At 47.7% G+C, this 19275-nt stretch overlaps 1 protein-coding gene across 1 annotated transcript in view; it reads left to right on the top strand.

Moving 5' to 3' along the window:
• The window catches only part of GRIK5 (glutamate ionotropic receptor kainate type subunit 5), a 32715-nt gene extending 13896 nt beyond the window's left edge, over window positions 1-18819 (top strand). Inside the window, exons 8-20 of the mRNA XM_069088935.1 lie at window positions 106-267; window positions 1484-1636; window positions 2710-2814; window positions 3059-3166; window positions 3656-3859; window positions 4719-4832; window positions 5060-5169; window positions 5856-6029; window positions 6747-6912; window positions 8277-8502; window positions 10935-11063; window positions 11171-11292; window positions 18118-18819. Of these exons, the coding sequence (XP_068945036.1) occupies window positions 106-267; window positions 1484-1636; window positions 2710-2814; window positions 3059-3166; window positions 3656-3859; window positions 4719-4832; window positions 5060-5169; window positions 5856-6029; window positions 6747-6912; window positions 8277-8502; window positions 10935-11063; window positions 11171-11292; window positions 18118-18549 (2205 nt within the window). The 3' untranslated portion in view covers window positions 18550-18819. The remainder of the gene's footprint in view (window positions 1-105; window positions 268-1483; window positions 1637-2709; window positions 2815-3058; window positions 3167-3655; window positions 3860-4718; window positions 4833-5059; window positions 5170-5855; window positions 6030-6746; window positions 6913-8276; window positions 8503-10934; window positions 11064-11170; window positions 11293-18117) is intronic.
• The last annotated feature ends 456 nt before the right edge of the window (window positions 18820-19275 follow it).

Here is a 19275-nt window from a genome sequence, read left to right as displayed (position 1 = left end):
GCCTCCCTTCCCCTTGTCCCAGGCTCTGAGCCTCCCTTCCCCTTGTCTCAGGCTCTGAGCCTCCCTTCCCTGGGTCCTGATCCTCTGCCCCCTCCCTGCCCCTAGGATTTCCCTATTCTCCACCTGGATGGCATTGTGGAGGACTCATCCAACATTCTGGGTTTCTCCATGTTCAACACTTCCCACCCCTTCTACCTGGAGTTTGTTCGGAGCCTCAACATGTCCTGGAGGGAGAACTGTGAGGCCAGCATGTACCCTGGTCCAGCGGTGAGCCTCTGTTTTCTCTGCTTCACACACACACACACACACACACACACACACACACACCTGACAGACATGCACAACCAAGACAATTGCAGAAACATTCAGGTGTATTCATCCCCAACCTTTTTCTGTCTACTGCTGTTTCTCTGTCTCTCCTTTCTTTTTCTCTCTATCTTTATCTTTCTATCTTTCTCTGTCTCTCTGTTTCTGTTTCTTTCTCTGTCTGTCTTTGTCTCTTCTGTCTCTCATTTGTTTGTCTGTTCTCTCTCTCTCTCTCCCTCCCTCTCTCTCTCTTTCTCTCTCTCCCCCCCCCCCCCTCCCCCCCCCCCCTCTCTCTCACACACACACACACACACACACACACACACGATTCCTGAGGCATACACAGATCCACCCAAATATAGAAAGAACCCAGCCTCATGAAATGCATGCACCCAAATGTATATTTATACACATATAGACACACACCATGTATACTCCAAGAAATGCAGAAATAACCCTGGCCTCTCCTGCAGTCTATGGAACAGCTGGTCTGAAAGACCTGGGGAAAGAAAGAGAAATATAGAAATGGAATATTTATTACAAGGTGTTTCCTTTCCTTTCCTTTTTCTAGCAGGGAGGGGATGTTGGAGGGAGAGAAAAATAAATGCTTGTTAATTGAACAAAAATAATTTTAACTTGAAAAAGATGGAGGCAGAAAGAAAGAGACCAGGATATCAAGCAAGGGAGGGGTAGACAGAGTCATAAAGATAAATATGGAGACATGGAGACACAGGGATGGAGAGATAATAGGAGAGACAGACAGAGAGAGAGAGAGAGAGAGAGAGAGAGAGAGAGAGAGAGAGAGAGAGAGAGAGAGAAAGAGAGAGAGAGATTGAGGGAGTCAGACAGAGGCAAGGAGACAGAGAAAAAGAGGGATGGGAGGGGAAGGATATGGAGTGATGGAGGCAGGATGGGGCAGAGGTGGAGAGGATGAGATAAGGAAAGAGAGAAAGAGATACAGTGAAAGGGGGCTATAGGGAGGGAGAAAGGAAGGCAGAGAGAGGGAGAGGGAGAATGATGAAAGGAGGGAAGAGGAGATAAAGAGAGGGAGAGGAGGAAAAGAGAAGAATGAAAGGAGGGGCTCTAAAGCCCTCAGGGAAGAGCAGGGGTTGGAGGCTTGGCTCAGGCTTTGCTCTTGCTGAGCTCCCCTGCTCCTTTCCCTCCCTCCCCACTCCAGTTGTCTGCAGCCCTGATGTTTGATGCTGTGCATGTGGTTGTGAGTGCTGTGAGGGAGCTGAATCGAAGCCAAGAGATTGGTGTGAAACCCCTGGCCTGCACCTCCTCCAACATCTGGCCCCATGGAACCAGCCTCATGAACTACCTTCGAATGGTGAGCTGGTAGGGTGGGGCTGAGAGGTGGGAAAGCCTACTGTGTGCCCATCCCTGCTCCCCTCTCTTTCCTGGCCTATGTCTTGGGCTTTCTGGGTACCTCCTTTCTGTCTCTATGTGTGTACATTGGGGTATTTCTCTTCTGTCTCTGTCTCTATATCTCACTTTGGGGCATCTCTTTCTGTTTTTCTCCATCTGTATTTCTAATTTTGTCCATGGGGGACTCTTCTCCCTCTTGGCCTGTGTCTATCTTTGATGCTATCACTTCCTTCTGGACATTTCTGTTCTGTGAGCATCTATGATTGTCTCTATATGTCTGTCTCCATGTTTCCTCCTCCCTCTGCACCTCTATGTGTAAGAGGTGAGGATGGAGGATCTCTGTCATTTCCACCTTATTCCCTGCATGTCTGTCTCTCTGGGTCTAACTGCCTTCACCTTTCTGCCTATTGTTTTCACCATTTCTCTCTCCATTTCTATGTTGGTCTCTGTCTTCACCTTTCTATGTATCTCTCTGGGCTTCTGTTTCTTCTCCATCTCTTACCTTCCCTTTGGGTGTCCCTCTGTTTCTCTATCAATCTCTCTGTCCCTCTCATTTTTTTTGTACTTGGACTTTCCTATTCTATTCCTCTGTCCATTTGTCTCTGTGTTTGCTTCCCTCTTCACTCATCACTCCTTCTGGCTGTCCCTGTTTCTTCCTCTGGGTATCTCTCTCCATTTCCCACCTTCCATCTCTCTCTCTGTTTTGGTCTTCATATGTCTCTGTTTCTGTTTCTTCCTCTTGGTTTTCTTCTCCACCTCTTTTCCACTCTCTTTGCCTCTTGGTATTGTTTTCTTACTACTGGTTTCTATCTTTCTGTTGGTCTCTTACTCTTTTTCTGAACCATTCCCTCCCTTTCTCTCCCTCTATTTAATTTTCCTCCTCTGGGAATCTCTCTCTCCCTCTGGTTTCTGTTTCTCTGACTCTTCTTCTGGGTATATTTCTGTCTTTCTGTCTCCATTTGTCTCTATCTCTCCTGCCCTCTTCTGTTCTGCCCTCCGTACCTGTCCCCTCCCCGACCTCCCCTCCCTGGCTAGGTAGAGTATGATGGGCTGACTGGGCGAGTTGAGTTCAACAGCAAAGGTCAACGGACCAACTACACCCTGAGGATCCTAGAGAAGTCCCGGGAGGGCCATCGGGAGGTGAGTGGGGCTGACCACTGAATTACCTAAGTTGGGGGGGGGGGTTGGAGGAGATGGATACTGGAATTCCTAGGAAGGAAGGAGCTAAAATTGGATGCCTGGGTCCTGAAGCAGGCATGGACTTGGGACCCACATGCCCGGGTTCCTGAAGATTTAGGACTGGGGGTGGAATATGGTGGTAGTGGGGGGTGTTGGACACCTCTGTCTCCACAAGGTCGGGCTTGAACTTGTATCCTCCTTCCAGATCGGGGTGTGGTACTCCAATCGGACTCTGGCTATGAATGCCACCACCCTGGACATCAACCTGTCCCAGACCTTAGCCAACAAGACTCTTGTGGTCACCACCATTTTGGTAAGAGGCAGAGGAGAGGGAGGAGACTTCGACTGGGGAGAAGCAGAACTTGGGAGAGACCAGACTTTATATTTCTAGATAAGACTGCTCCCCAAAGACCCTGGGGTACTCATGTCTATAAAATTGCAGAACTTCTTGGTATCTCCAGCCAATTACCCCATGAAGGTCCTGCCTATAGGAGACTCAACCCAGACCTTTCTTATTACTTCTCTGTGGTCTTTCCTGTTCATTTTTCTGAGTGTCTCTAATTAGGTAATCTCTAGTCTGAGACCACTAATCTTCAGTCCCTGATCATTTATTTTGAATCCTTGGTCTTTCTTGGGTCATTGATGCCTGAACCTTGGTCCCAGGTCTTTGACCTCAATCCTAAATTCTTGATTGATAATTGTGGGTTTTCAAGTTTCTGATCTTATATACTTTTATCTAATCCTTGATCCTGGAGTCTTGAGCTCTGACCATTTACCCCCTTTTCCCCTCCCTCTTCCCCAGGAGAATCCATATGTCATGCGAAGGCCCAACTTCCAGTCTCTGTCAGGAAATGAGCGGTTTGAGGGTTTCTGTGTGGACATGCTTCGAGAGCTGGCTGAGCTACTGCGTTTTCGATTCCGACTTCGTCTAGTGGAAGATGGGCTGTATGGGGCACCAGAGCCCAATGGCTCCTGGACTGGAATGGTTGGGGAACTCATTAACCGGGTATGGAGCAGGGGGAGCTCTTGGGCCCAAGGATAGAGGGAGGGAGGACCACTGAGTGAGGGAGAGCACAGGGAGACAGGGTCATAGAGTGAGCAAAAATGGTCACAGGGCAAAGAATGTTGAAGATGGAAGGAACCTTAGAACAGAGAATGTTGGATCTGGGATCATCAGAGCTGGGAGGGACTTTGGTGATCCTTCAGTACAATCTTCTCATTTTTAGGGGAGAAAATGACTTGAAAAGGCTTCAGATAAGGGTGGGGAGGGTGTTACAGGCAGGATGATGAGTCTGACAGAAGGCTAGAGAGTGTGACTTCAGAGGCCTTGAGTGCTAGGATGAGGAAAGTGAATATCAAGAGACTCAAGAAATCCTGGGAAGTCTCTGAATGAGGAGAGGCAAGCTATAGGGAGAGGAATCCAGTAGTCTGGGCAGGGGAGATGGGAGGCAAGAGACCAAAACCCTTAGGGGAGACTGGGGCAATAATTCAGGCAGGAGGGGGAGCCAGGGCTTATGTGGGAATATCTTCCTGGACTCCAAATGAGCTGTTCCTCCTCCTCTTCACACCCCCCCCCAACATCTGAATCCTGGATTGTTTCTCTTGGTCTCACATTGTATCTATCTCCCTCCCCCACATCTATTTCTAACTTTCCCTCTCTATCTGTGTCTCTATCTTTATGTCTCTACATATTTCTGTTTCTCCTTTGAATCTCTCTCTTTTTGTCTCTGTCTCTTTTTCTGTCTCTGTTTCTCTCTCCATGTTTCTCTCTCTCTGTCTCTCTCTCTCTCCTCCCTCCCTCCCTCCCTCCCCCTTCTGTCTCTGTCTCTCTGTATGTCTGTCTCTCACCCCCACATCCCCAGCAGAAAGCAGACCTGGCAGTGGCTGCGTTCACAATCACAGCCGAACGGGAGAAGGTCATAGACTTCTCTAAACCCTTCATGACCCTTGGGATCAGCATCCTCTACAGAGTGCATATGGTAGGGTTCCCTCGGGCCAGGTCACCAAGTGTCCAGGTTCCTGAGGAGGCAGACTTGGGGGCTGGGATGTTTGAGTTCCTTGGGGAATGGAAGGCAGGGGATCCTGGAACTGGGTATTCAAAGGGTATGTGCTTGGGGGGGGAGGTCCTTAAAGATGAAGACCCCTGTGTCCTTGAGGGAGTAGACACTGGGATCACTGACACCTGGCTCTCTCCCCCCTGCCCCAGGGTCGAAAGCCTGGCTACTTCTCCTTCCTCGATCCCTTCTCACCTGCTGTGTGGCTCTTCATGCTCTTGGCTTACCTGGCTGTTAGCTGTGTCCTTTTCCTGGCAGCCAGGTGAGGCCTGGATCCTGTTTCTGTATCCCTCTCTGCCTGGGCCTCCCTTTCTGTCTCTTGTCCTGGCCCCAGGCTCTCTCCATCTCTGCCCCTGCCCTGCCCCCCCCCATCTGAGCAAGCACCACCTATCTCTTTCCTTCCTTCTGCCCTCCTCCAATTCCTCTGCATCTGTTTCTGCCTGCACCCTGCTCCCTCTCAGTCCCTCTCAGTCCCTCCCTCTCTATCTTTGCCCTAACCCGGTCTCTTCTCTTTTCCGCTATTTCTTCCTTGATCTGGTCTTTTCTTGTTTCTGTCAGTCCCTGATCCCCACCTCTTCCTTTCTGTTCTCTTCCTGTATTTCTCCTGTCAATCTTTCTTTTTATTTTTCTCTTCTCTGTCAGTGCCTTCTTCTTCCCCAACTACATGCCCCAAGTTCCTATGTCTGTCTCTAGCCTTCTTCCTAAGCCTTCCCTTTCAGTCTGTTTCTGTCACTGCCCTCTTTTCTTATTGATTCATGTCATTCTTCTTCTGTCTCTCACTCTCCTTGTCTCTTTCCTCTTCTTGGGTCACTAAGCACCATCCGTCCCATCTGCCCACCCCCAGGGCTCCCCTCCCCTACCTGCTTATCTTTCTGTCTGTCATTCTGCCTATGTGTCTGGCTGCCAGTCCTGGTCTCTGCCATGGCCCATCTCTCCATGTTCCTGCAGGTTGAGCCCCTATGAGTGGTACAACCCTCACCCGTGCCTCCGAGCACGTCCCCATGTAGTGGAGAACCAGTATACCCTGGGCAACAGCTTGTGGTTCCCTGTCGGGGGCTTCATGCAGCAGGGCTCCGAGATCATGCCCCGGGCACTTTCTACAAGATGTGTCAGCGGGGTTTGGTGAGGACACTAATCACAATGGGTGATGAAGTGGGCCAGGGGAGTGGGGTGGGCTGGAGGTAGAGGGATCCTGAGATATTTGAGCAGTTTAAAAGGCACTTAGAGATGACCATTAACTACATCTTCATTTTATAGATTTGGGAAAACCTATTTATTCTCCTCAAAGAGGGGGAATAAGTCACCCCCAGCATATCAGGGGCAGCTCTGGGGTTAGAATGCAGCTTTCCTGATAGCCTGCTCTTATATATTGCAGAGGGATCTAGAAAACTTCTTCATCATACAATGTTAAGACTGGGAGAGACCTCAAAACAAGAATGTCAGATCAGAGAAGGAACTTAGAACATGTAAAGGTGATAGGGTCCTTAGAATGGAGAATGCCAGAACTTCAAAGAACCTTAGAATATAGAATCCGGGATTTCAGAGCTGGATGGGACCTTAGAGTTTATCAAGTCCAGCCAGCTGTTGAGGGAACTGAAATGCAGAGATGATGCTACCAGCTAGAAGTAAGATGGATCAGAACCCATGGCTCTTCCCACATTAGTCTGAAGGAACAACATCTCTAGAAAGCCCCTGTTGGCATGAAGATGGCACTGGGATGGGTTATGCATGAGCCCTGAAGCTCTAGGGCCTAGAGATTGGACTTAAGCGTCCGGGAGCCTGGGGTCTGATGCTTCCAGGGCAGGGGGACTTGGGCGAGTCACTGCCCCCTCCCACCAGGTGGGCCTTCACTCTCATCATCATCTCCTCCTACACGGCCAACCTGGCGGCCTTTCTCACCGTGCAGCGAATGGAGGTGCCCGTGGAGTCGGCTGATGACTTGGCCGACCAGACCAATATTGAGTATGGGACCATCCACGCGGGCTCCACCATGACATTTTTCCAGGTACTTTTAAAATTTAGCAACCCCTAGGCTTTATCTTCCTCCAATGTGTCCTCCATCAATCTCTCCCCAGTTTCTCCTCAGTTCTCCTTAATTTTCCACTTCCCCAGTCTCTTACCTCAATGTCTTACATGCCCCTCTCTCCATATCTCCTTAGTCCTCTCCCTCATTGTTTCTAGCCCCCCTCCCCCCATCTAGTGATTTATCAATTCTCTTCTTCAATGCCTCCTAATCCTTTCCCATAGCAATACCCCAGTGGCCTCCCTCAGACCCCTCCTTCAATGTCTTCCCCAGTTCCCTCAGTATTTCCTAGTCTTCCTTCTTCAGGGGTTTACCTCCAAAGATTTCCCTCTAGTTCTTTTCTCTCATTTTTCCCAGTCCTCTTCCTCAATGTTTCCTTTAGTCCCTGACCCTCCCAGAAAAGAACATAATTAGGTTGAGCAGAGGAACTGGGTCCATCATTATAAAAGTTAGGTTCAGCACCAAGAACAGCTCTTAGAGGATGCCTGAAGAGTCTGGGGGCAGGTTTAGCTCCTCTCCACCTGGCCAACAATTGACCTAGTACAATTAGGAATGTGGGGTGTATCAGAGAACGGGTGGGGGGTAGAGATTAAAAACTTCCAATGGACTTGTTGGGCGGGGCAAAGAAATAAACTAGGCCCCTACTCTCAGGGAGCACCCCTCCCCCTCCTGAGAAGGAAGGCCCCTCTCCAGGAGGCCCAATCTGAGAAGATACAGCCCATACCTTAACCCTTGCCCTGAGGAAGGCAAGCACAGTTCAGGCTTCAGATGTCTTAGGTGAGGAATAGGGTCTTGCCCTCCAGGAATCCCAAGTCTAAGGGGAAGAATCATAGCTCTCAGAAATCCCTCAGTCCAAGTAGAGAAAGGTAGCACAGCCCTTGGGGACCCTCCCCCTTTTAGGGGGGGTACATGATCTTGTCCTTGGGAGGATTGTGGTATTATGAGAAAGAAATGGTCTGGCCTGGAGCCTCAAATTGCCAAAGGACTACTAAGTAAGGCAGAGGTTTTTGTTTGTGTGAATCAGGGACCCCTTCAACAGTCAATCTGATAAAGTCTATACACCTTTTATTTTTTTTTCAGCTTTTTTTTTACATATAAAATACATTGGATTAAAAAGAAACCAATTGTACTAAAATAAAGTTATCAATATATAAACAAGTTTATGAACACCAAAGGTAAAGTCGGCAATGGGTTAATCAAGAAGGTTCTTAGTTGAAAAGGGGAGGGATGGAGAAACTGAGCAGGACTTGGAGAGGCAGAGGAGTGTCAAAGAAAAGGGCAGAGAAATTGTGGAGGCCATGGCATTCATGCAGTGTTCCTTTCACCTGCTTTCCCATATCGGCCAGAACTCTCGGTACCAGACTTACCAGCGGATGTGGAATTACATGCAGTCCAAGCAGCCCAGTGTGTTTGTGAAGAGCACAGAGGAAGGCATCGCCCGCGTCCTCAACTCTCGCTATGCCTTCTTGTTGGAGTCTACCATGAATGAGTACCACAGGCGCCTCAACTGCAACCTCACCCAGATTGGGGGCCTCCTTGATACCAAGGGCTATGGCATCGGCATGCCACTGGGTGCGCCATAGCCCAATGGGCTTTAGCATGGAGACCCACCCAGGAATGTGGGCATTAAGTAGGGGTACGGGGTTGGGGAGATAAGGCACATAAGGGGATAATGAGGTGGGAGATCAAGGGATTGGGAGAAACAGGAAAATATAGATATGGGACACTGGCAGATGGGAGGTGGATTGAAGAGGGGGAAATGAAGACTAGAAGATGGAAATAGGGGATACATGGAGATTTTGAGATAGGGAACTGGAGGATGGGAACTATGGGGAATATAGAGGTGTAGAAGTTAGATCCTAGGAGTTACAGGAGGATATGGAGATGAGGAAGAGATGGGGGAATGGATCATAAGTTTAGGATTTAGAGGCTGTTTAATCCAACCCTTTCATCAACCCTAAGTCCAGGGAGTTTAAGTGACTTGCCTAAGGTGACACAGGTGGCAATCATCAAAGGTGAATTTGAACACAGGTCCAGAGCTACTAGGGAGAAGATGAGTAATGGAGTGATAGGAGATATAGGGTGATAGAAAGATGGGGAGAGTATGGAATAGAAAGATATAGGATGGGGAGCTGGGGGCTTAAGTAATGGGAATGTGGAGATTGAGAAGTAAATGGAATATAAGGTCATGGGGAACAGGAAACGGCTTTCATTTGACCTTTCTTTTCTCAACTCCTAGCACAGTGTCTTGTTCAAAGTCAGTACTTTAAAATGTTAAACTGGATTCAATGGACAGGGCAGATATAAATATGGGGAGATGAGGGAGAGTGGAAAAGGGTGATGGAGCATGAATGAAGGATGTGGATAGAGATTAGAGACAGACATAGAGATGGATATATGTGGATGGGGATACCATGGGGATGATAGGTGTAGCAACACGACTGAGAGGTGGAGAAGACAAGAATAGCAATCTTTAAGCCTCACAAAGACTGTTAAGCAGAAGGACAGTGTGGCATAATGGAATGGGAACTGTGTTTGGGGTCAGAGGACCTGGGTTCAAATCTTAATTCTGTCACCTAAGATATATTGAGCAAGTGATTTATCTCTTGGGGACCTCAGTCTCCTCATTTGTAAGAGGAGGGTGTTGGACTAGATGACCTCAAAGACCCCTTATGATTCTAAACCTCTGATCCTCTTCTTTGGTTCCAGAGGGGAGAGCCAATAGCAGTGAGTGGAGGTTGCAGACAGGAAAATTTAGTCTTGATTCAAAGGAGAACTAGACTGCTCCAAGAGGGCAGTGGGGTCTTTCTCAAAGGAGGGCTTCAAATAGAGGTTGGCTAGCAACTTTTCATATTGGTCATAGTGGGTTTGAGGAAGGACAGTATGGTTTCTTTCAAATTAGAAATTTTGTGTCAAGGGAGCCAAATGAGTACTGGAATACTCATCATATGTGACTCATCCAAGGACCATATAATAGTCCGTGTGATGATGTCTGATGACAGTTTGAACTCTCCCTTTTATAGATAATGTAACTTCCTATGAACACTGTAATCCCATTTGAGTATCCTTCGGTCAGGGACTGAAGGATTGGGTCCTGAGTTGGGGAAAGTTGACTAGTCCAAGTTAAAGGTACTCTGTGGTTCCATGTACCTAGAAGTTTAGTTCACAAGTCTCCATCACTGTGTTTACCTTTCCTTTATTCAGCTGGGACACAACTAGCTCAAAGCATAGACATTTATTAATTTGATGTTGTAAGAGCAGTGGCAACAAAATAACTGCCCCATAAATCTTGGGTGTGCTCTTCCAGAAATAACTTTGATACCAATGGGACCAGTAGGCACACAAAGAATTCACAATTGGAGAGTTTTACATGCTGCTTCCCAAGGGGGCATGCCAACTCTACATGTACAACCAGTGTCTCTATACAATATAGCTAGCATGATGCCCATGGATAGGGCAACCTAGCACAGAACCTTGCATATTGTAGGTAATTAATAAATGTTGATGGAAAAATCTAGATGGAGATGGGAGGTTAGGGAATGTGGAGATGGAGGATAGAGGTGTGGGGGAAATGGAGATGGAGATTATAGCATCTGAACTAGAGATGCAGAAATGCAGTTTGAATAGGAATGAGAAATAGAAGGATGAAGGATATGGGGAGATCTGGGTTGGTCAGATGGGGTAAGAGAAGAAACTGAAAGAATGGGGATATAGAGGAAGTTATTAGGTGAGGGAGCTATGGAGGATTACAGAATTGGGATTATGGGAGATACAGACATAGGAGGAAAGAAGAAGAAAAGGAGAGAATGAAGAAAGTAAGAAGTATGAATCAAGGGAGGAATGGATATACTAGACATCAGAAGAATTTAGAGAGATGGGGGCTCAGAGAGGGAAGGAACTGGAGAGGAAATTGAAGGTGGGAAAGAACAGGGATCAGAGGAAAGAGCCTCTGGAGGATTTGTGAAGACAGAAAGGTCCTAAACATCTTCTCTTTCCCTTTCCAGGCTCTCCATTCCGGGACGAGATTACTTTGGCTATCTTGCAACTGCAAGAGAATAACCGATTGGAGATCCTAAAGAGAAAGTGGTGGGAGGGGGGCCGGTGCCCCAAGGAGGAGGACCATAGGGCCAAAGGTCAGTGTTCCTCTCCCCATCCCTCCAAAATAAGTGCACCTCACCCTAGGTCCCTACCCTTCTTGAGCCCTCAGTGTCTCCCTGGCTCCTTTTCTGTTTCCTTCCAGGGCTAGGAATGGAGAACATTGGGGGAATATTTGTGGTGCTCATCTGTGGCCTCATCATTGCTGTCTTTGTTGCCGTCATGGAGTTTGTGTGGTCCACGAGGAGGTCAGCAGAGTCCGACGAGGTGAGATCCCAAGGAGCCAAGAAGATGGGGGACAGGGTATGTGGGGAGACAAGGATGGCAACAGTAGAGAAATAAGACATGGGAGTGGAGAGAGAAGGAATAAAATGTAAAGAGAGAAACAGAAGAGATGGAGCAGAGGAGTGGAAAGAAAAAAGAGAGAGAAGTGAGAGTAGAAGAGTGAGGAAAGAAGAAAGAGAAATGAATCAGCAGAGAAGAGAGAATGAGGAGGAGTAAGGAGGAGTAAGGAGGGGTAGTGATAAGAGGTGAGTGAAGTGGAAAGACAAAGGTGGTGAGTGGAGCAGAGAGGAAAAGAGTATGGAGAGCCTAAGCATGAAGAAGGAAGGGCGAAAGAAAGAGAAGAGACAGAGTTGAAGTGAGGAAAGCAAAGAGAATGGAAGGAGTCCAATCCAAAGGTACAAGGTTGACTGGCTAGATCTAGTTCCCTGGGCTTCTGTCTTCTCTAATCTCTTATACTAAATCTTCATTGGTTTTCAGGGATGATGTCTCCCTCAAGATACAGGCTGATATTTTCAGGAGACCTTTATTAGTGATTAAGGGAAAGGATCACAAAAAAAAGCCAAGCTTAATTGTTGAGTAATAGAGACCAAGAACCTTACCCTGCAGAAACCCAGATCTGATGACAAAGCCCATCACAGCCCAGCTGTGATGTAGTAGGAAAATAATCCTTTCAGAGAATCTGAGTTCAAATCCCAATTCTGGCATTTAATAGCATTGCAAGGTTGGGAAAATAACCTCATCCACAGGATCATGGACTTTGAGAGTTAGGAGAGCCCTCATTGGACATCTAGCACAAATTCTGCTATAGAGGAATTTCTACTGTAACATACCTGGCAAGTGGTTGTCCAGTCTTTTACTGAAAGGAGAACTCAGCACATCCTGAGGAAACCCATTCTATTTTTTAACATTTCTAGTGGTTGTGTGTGTGTGTGTGTGTGTGTGTGTGTGTGTGTGTGTGTGTCTTACATCAAGGTTACATTTTCCTCTTTGCAACTTCCATTCTGAATTTGCTTCCTAGTCTGCCCTTTGAGGTCAAATAGAACAAATCCACCACGTGACAGCCCTTCAAATGCTTGAATACAGTTTTCATACCCTACCCCTCTTCTCCAGGACAAACATTTCCAATTTCTTAAATCTTCATATGACAGGGTCTCAAGGGCTTTCATCATGCTGGTGATCAAATGTCCTTGTTTTGAATTCCATTGCCCAAAACTGAACCTAATACTACAGGTGTGGTCTGACCAGAGTAGAGTACACAGAGATATAACTTCTTTATCCCTGGAAGCTATTCTCTTAATTCAAACCAACATCATCTTGGGCATTTTGAAGGGCCATATCCCATTGCTGACTCACATTCGGTCCACTAAATCCCCCAGATCTTTTTCAGACAGATTGTTGTCTAAGCCTCTCTTGCTTTGTACTTGTGGATTTGCTTCTTTTTGTACTGAAGTTTAAGACTACTGTTTATTGAATTTTTTTCTTATTAGCTTCAGTCCATTGCACTAGCTTGTTGAGGCCTTTTTGGATCCCAGTGGAATCTTCTAGTTGCTCAGCTCTCTTTCATTTGCAGATTTAATAAACATGTCACCAGTGCCACAATCCAAGTCACTGGTTAAAGAGAATGTTAAGTAGGTTGAAACACAGATCCCTGGGATCCTCTACTGGAGACCCCCATGACATTTCCATCGACCTCTGAAGGAGTCCTTGGAGTTCTGCCTTCCGGTGTCAAATCCACATTTCTCTATTTTCTTTATAAGAATAGTAGTCATTCCTTAAGCATTTACTCTGGTCCAGGCACTGTGCTAGGCAATGGAGATACAAGGAGAAAAATAAAACAGTTCCTGCCCTCCAGGTGCTTACAGGTCTTTACTTCTCTGAACCTTAGTTTTTTCCTTCTACAAAATGAGGGATTTGGGCTAAATGGTTTCTCAACTCTCTTCTGGATTTGACTTCTGTTTGTTTCTATGACATGTTGTGGCATTCTTTTATTCTTGTATGGCTTTAGTTTTCATGTCCTTAATATGAAGAGCTGGCATTAAATGATCCTGGAGGCAGCATGGTCTATGGGAATGATAACTGCTTCGGGAAGCAGGTGACCTGGGTTCAAGTCTATTCTCTATGTGATCTCAAGGCTTTAGTTTCTCACCTGTAAGAAGAGGGGATTGGAGTAGATAATGTCTTCTAGATATACATTATTGAGCCTGTGATCTAGGGATCTCTAAATTCTCTGATTCCTATCCAACTTCCTCTTCCTAGCTTTAAGGTTTTACCTAAACCTTTTTCTTGGTTTCTATTCCCCTTCAGAGCCAGCTCCTCCTGCTAGGCTCTAGGCTCTCAGACACCTTTGCCCCTATAATAAAGATCCCACTCATTTCAATGAGTCCTGGCTCATATTCCATAAAAGATACAATCTTTCTCTGCTTAGGCTTCCCTGAATCTCATCAGCTACTCTGTTCCTGCTGAGGAACCTTAGCCTTGAAGGCCCCTTTCACAAATTTCTTTACATTTCTTTGAGACACCTTTCACACACCCTCATATACTCAAGGTCAAATCCCCTGATCTGTCTGTTTCTTGAGTCAGCTTGGATCTCAAGACTCAGAAATCAGCCTCTTCCACCTTTGATTACATCCTCACTTCTACAAATGACCCTGATTTGGCAAGGAAGGTAAGAAGGAAGGGAGGAATGAAAGAAGGAAGGAAGGAAGGAAGGAAGGAAGGAAGGAAGGAAGGAAGGAAGGAAGGAAGGAAGGAAGGAAGGAAGAAGGAAGGAAGGAGGAAGGGAGGAAGGAAGAAGGAAGGAAAGAAGGGAGGAAGGAAGGAAGAAGGAAGGAAAGAAGGAAGGAAGGAAGAAGGAAGGAAGGAAGGGAGGAAGGAAGCATTTATTAAACACCTACTAAGCAGGCACTATGCTAAGTGCTTTACAAATATTATCTCACTTGATCCTCACCACAGCCCTGGCCCTGAGAGGTAGGTACTATTATGATCCCCATTTTACAGTTGAAAAGGATTTACTAAAGTATAAAGAGGGATTTACTAAAGCTTGGAGGGGCTCATACCTGAATCAGGGGAGGAATACTCATACTAATGAAATCCCCGATCCCTAAAGAGGTTGAAATATTTACCAGGGAAAAGAGAGAGTGACAATAACATCTGCCTTTTAAGTAGGGTACTACACTAATCATAAATCAATTACATTAATTATAAATTAATTTTGCATTAATGTTGCCCTCGGTACAGCTCTTATCCCCCTCGGGAGGTAAGTTTTGCCTTAATCATCTTCATTTTGCAGGTGAGAAAGTAAAGCTTAGAGAAGGCAATGGGATTTTCCCAAGGTCGTACAAAAAGGTGATGAGCAGTTCCTCAAATTGACTGATTCTTCCCACTCCATTTCTGGGACAAAGTCAGAAATAATTCATCGGAATAAGGCGGCCAGAGGATTAGGGAAGAAAATAGCCTAAAGCTCCTACTTTAATACTTTAGGATGTGGAAGTGACCTTGAGTTTTTGAGGGCTACGTTCACGGAATAGAAAGTCTAGCAGGTCGTGCCAAGTTAGATACGCTCGGAGGACCGACCCAGAGACAGATGGTGCGTCTGGCGTCTGTGGACCAAGCTGGCTAAAGGCAGAAGGGCTCAGCACCAGAGCACTAGTCTCCTGGGGAGATGTTTTTTGGTCGAGGAATTCTTGAAGTCATAAACTGAAGCAGGGGTGAGGGCTGTGAGCTGAGTCAGTCAGGGAAGGAACCGTGCTGAGAGAATCTTAGGATCGTGGGCTTTTGAAAGTTACTGGACCTTGGAAATCATTCATTCGATATCCATTTATTAAGTACCTGCTGTGTGCAAAGCCCACGTGTTGCTTAGGGGAGGTGCAGACTTTAGGCATGACCCAACGCCTGCTCTCAGAGAGCTCAGTGTGCAGGAGCACAGATATCTGTAACATACAATGTCACATGACAAGTCCAAGAGGCAGAAGGGGAAGGGAATATGCATTTATATAACACCTACTATGTGCCAGGCCCTGTGCTAGGCGATTTGCAAATATTATCTCACTTGATTTGTACAACGACCCTGAGAGGAAGTACTATTATTATCCTCATTGCACAATTGAGAAACTGAGGCAAAAGAGGTTAAATGACATGCCCAAGGTCACACACTACTAAGTATGTGAGGCTGAATTTGAACTCAGGTCTTCCTGACTCCAAGACCCCATACTTTATCCACTGCTCCACTTAGCTGCCTGACCAAGAGTCACAGCCCAGTGTATCCACTAGAGAGTTTTGCCTCAGTCAGGAGGAACTGGGGTTCAAATCCTGCTTCTGACACAGACTGATTTTGTGACCTTGGGCAAGTCATTTAACCTCTTAGAGCTCTAGGTTCTCTAAGATTCTGAGTTGCAGCCCAGTTGCCCATCTGTATTGGAAGAGGGATATGTTGTTTGTCCTTTGTTCTCCAAGAGGGCCATGACATCAGGGAGGTGATGCCAGGATTTGCTAGTGAATTGAATTTAAGTGAAGCAGGGCTATGCAAAGTCACTAGCCTCACTTTCTCCTCTGAGCAATCTGGGCCCAGCGGCAGGATATAGATCAGGACAACTGGAGATGGCTGCATTGGAAGAGGAGTTTCCTTAAGAACTCCTTTCTTGAAATGGACCTATGAAATCATAGGTCCAAACTGGGGATGGAGGGTGGAAAAGAATACCAGAAAGCTTGCAAGCAAAAGTGTTGTAGGAGGTCCCAAGGGGAAGGACATTGCTGTAAGGAGAGAGATGGGATCACGGAAGGCTTCTTGGAGGAGGTGGCGTTTGATTCATACTTTACAAGAATATGGTAAGGAGTGTACTTATGATTCCACTGGTGTAAGGAACTTTCAGGTAAGGAAACCCCCTCGACCAACCAAGTAAAAACTTTCCTTACAAATGAGTCTTAGAAAGTCCAGAGCACTGAGAGGTTATGTATTTTGCCTTGGGTCGCATAACCATATGTCAGGGGCAAGACCTGAAGCTACATCTTCCTAACTTCAAGGCCAATTCTCTATTCAATAAGGGAAAAAAGAGAGGGAATACTGTCTCCTCTGATCATAGACGGGGAGCTGGGAGGGACCTTAGGAATCACCTAGTACAATCTCTTGATTTTACAGGTGAGAAAACAATCCTGGAGACTTTAAGTGACTTGCCCAAGTCTACATAGGGGGAAGTCAGGATTTGAGCTCAGGTCCTGTGCCTTCAAGTTTGGCAGTCATACACACAGACACCACACACACACAAACACACACATATGCACATGCACGCACATGCATGTACGCACGCACGATTTCCTCCCAAAAGCCTGGGAGATACAACTGACAAGTGTTGGAGGCAGGATTGAATTCAAGTTTTTTCATCTTCAAGCCCAACTCTATCCACTGTTCCATCTAGCTTAGTTCCATCTTTCTGAACAAGGAGTCCAACTCTGCAACTCCCCTCCACCTTCCCTTTACCTCTTTTGCTGTCCCACAACTTCCTTCTAATTCCCCAAACCAACTGATTTGGGATTCAGCCACCAGGCCATTCTGGATCAAGCTTATTGATTTGTTTTACAATTCTCCCCCCCCCCCCCCCAATCAAGCTGCCTGATGACCTAGTGCCTTCCAACTTTGCAGAACAGAGCCAGAAGGAACCGCATAGACCATTAAGCCTAGCCTCCTCATTTCACAGAGGAGCAAACTGAGACTCAATGAATGGGTTAATGGGCCACATAGCTGCAACCTGAGCCCAGGCCCACTGAAGCCAGATGCTTTTTATGCCACATGTTCCTACCATCTCAAGGCATCTTTTCCCTCCTTCATCCTCAAAAGGATATGGGAGTGAATGGAAAGAACTGTCCCCTAAGACTCAAGTTTTATCTCATCTCCAAAAAAGACTACTCCCTCAACCCCCAAGTGCAGACACACATGCTACTTCACTCACATTTCCTCTGGTTATTAGCTTTGTGATCTTGGAAAGGGCACTTCAGATTCTCTGGGCCTCAGTTTCCTCATCTGTAAAATGAGTAGAATGAACCTGATTGTCTCTAAGGCCTCTTACAGTTCTAATCCATGACCCTGTGATCATACCCACACTGTATATGACAGGGACCATCATGGCCAAAAATGGCCCGAATCCCCAATAAGGTGACAGAAGGATCAATCAACAATCATTTTATCACCTAGTTAAAGAAGAGGATAAAATACTGGGCCACGATCTAGGAAGGTGTGAGTTCAAATACCTCTAGCTGGACAAGTCATTTAACCTCTTTTGCCTCAATTTCCCAAACTGTAAAATGGAGAGGATCATATTGAGGATCAAATGAGATGGTATTTGTAAAGAGCTTAGCACATGCTATAAAAATGCTAGCAAATGTTATTGTCATTACTTTGTGCCAGACGCTGTGCTGGAGAGTGAAAATACAAAGACAGAATGAGGACAGTCCCTCCCTCAAAGAGCTCTGAGGGAGTCAGAGGGAAGAGACAGCAGGGGAAGATCAGCCAGATTGGAGCCTAGATGAGGAGAATCCAAGAGAAGCAGAAGATGAGGGGAACGTGGAATAGAGGCAGGAGATGAGAGAGGTCAGAGAAAGATGAGGGGAATCAGAATAGAGAGCTGGTGAAAGGGGACCAAGGAGGAGGGGCAGAAAGGAGAGATAGAGAGGAGGTGAGGAACGAGAGAATATGGATGATAGAAGAGGAAAGGAGGAAAGGGGTGGGGCCAGTCCAGAGATCAAAGCCTGATCTGGCCTCTCCTCTGGTTTCCCCCTCCCACCCCGCGCCCCTAACCCCGCCTCCTCTTCCCGCAGGTATCGGTTTGCCAGGAGATGTTGCAAGAACTTCGTCACGCTGTGTCTTGCCGCAAGACCTCCCGTTCTCGCCGCCGCCGCCGCTACCCGGGGGTCCCGGGCCGGGCTGCTCTGTCCCTGCGGGCTGTCCGGGAGATGCGCCTTAGCAACGGGAAACTGTACTCTGCGGGCGCGGGCGGCGGAGACTCGGGCGGGGGGCACGGGGGCCCCCAGCGCCTCCTGGACGACCCTGGACCACCAGGGCGGCCACCGGCTCCCGCCCCGGCCGGCTGCACCCATGTCCGCGTCTGCCACGAGTGCCGGCGCATCCAGGCCCTACGGGCTGCAGGCGGGGGGCCCCCTCGGGGCTTGGTTCCCCCGACCGAGACCACCAGCCCCCCAAGGCCCCGACCAGGGCCTCCGGCGCCCCGGGAGCTGTCAGAGCAAGAGTGACCGCCCCCATTCCATGGGGTGGGCTGGCAGCCAACTCAAGATCTCAGGCTTCGGGGAGAACTCAGGCTTATGAGCAGCCGAGACTGAGAAGGACCTAGGAGTCCGGTCCCCTGACCCCACGAGGTGCAACCTGGATTAGAGAGAGACCAAGAAGCCTATCGGCGGCTCTCGCGAATGCAACCCATGCGTCTGGGTGGCCTGGGTGGAGGGGAACCCAAGTGGCTGAGTCCCCGGCCCCTTTCCACTGGAGCGAGCATCACGGAAAGAGAATTTCAGACTCTGGACTCCCAAGACCTGGCCTTTGGGCAGCCAGATTGGCCCAAGAGGGCGGGCTGGGTGTGGGGGTCGGGTGGGGTCTCTTGCCCTTTGGAGCCCCCTGGTGGACTGATCAAGGCGTAACGGAGAGCAGGAGTCGATCTCGGAGGTGAAGGCCCTGAGCCTTGATGCTTGGATCCCTCCTTATGGCTGGGGGACGCCCAGGGGACCCACTTCCAAATGCCCTCTGGACTGAACACCCCACCAAACCTGGGGCAGGAGGGTGAGGCGACCTCCGGCCCAGCTTTCTGTCTCTGTCTCTTGTTTCTTTCTCTATTTTTGGGGAGAAGCCCCCAGATTTCTATGACACTCCCTAGGGAGGGGGTAGGTGGTTCCCCTGTCCCTCCCCCTCCCGAGTCCCCTGTCCCCGTTGGAATAAAAAAAATCAAAGAAAACTTCAGCCCTTGGGGA

The sequence above is a fragment of the Petaurus breviceps genome, unplaced genomic scaffold (genome assembly GCF_028583685.1).
Source record: "Petaurus breviceps papuanus isolate PSGF00001 unplaced genomic scaffold, PetGlider_PUasm1.0 185, whole genome shotgun sequence".
Taxonomy (NCBI): Eukaryota; Metazoa; Chordata; class Mammalia; order Diprotodontia; family Petauridae; genus Petaurus; species Petaurus breviceps.
This window is presented reverse-complemented; position numbering and strand designations above follow the sequence as displayed.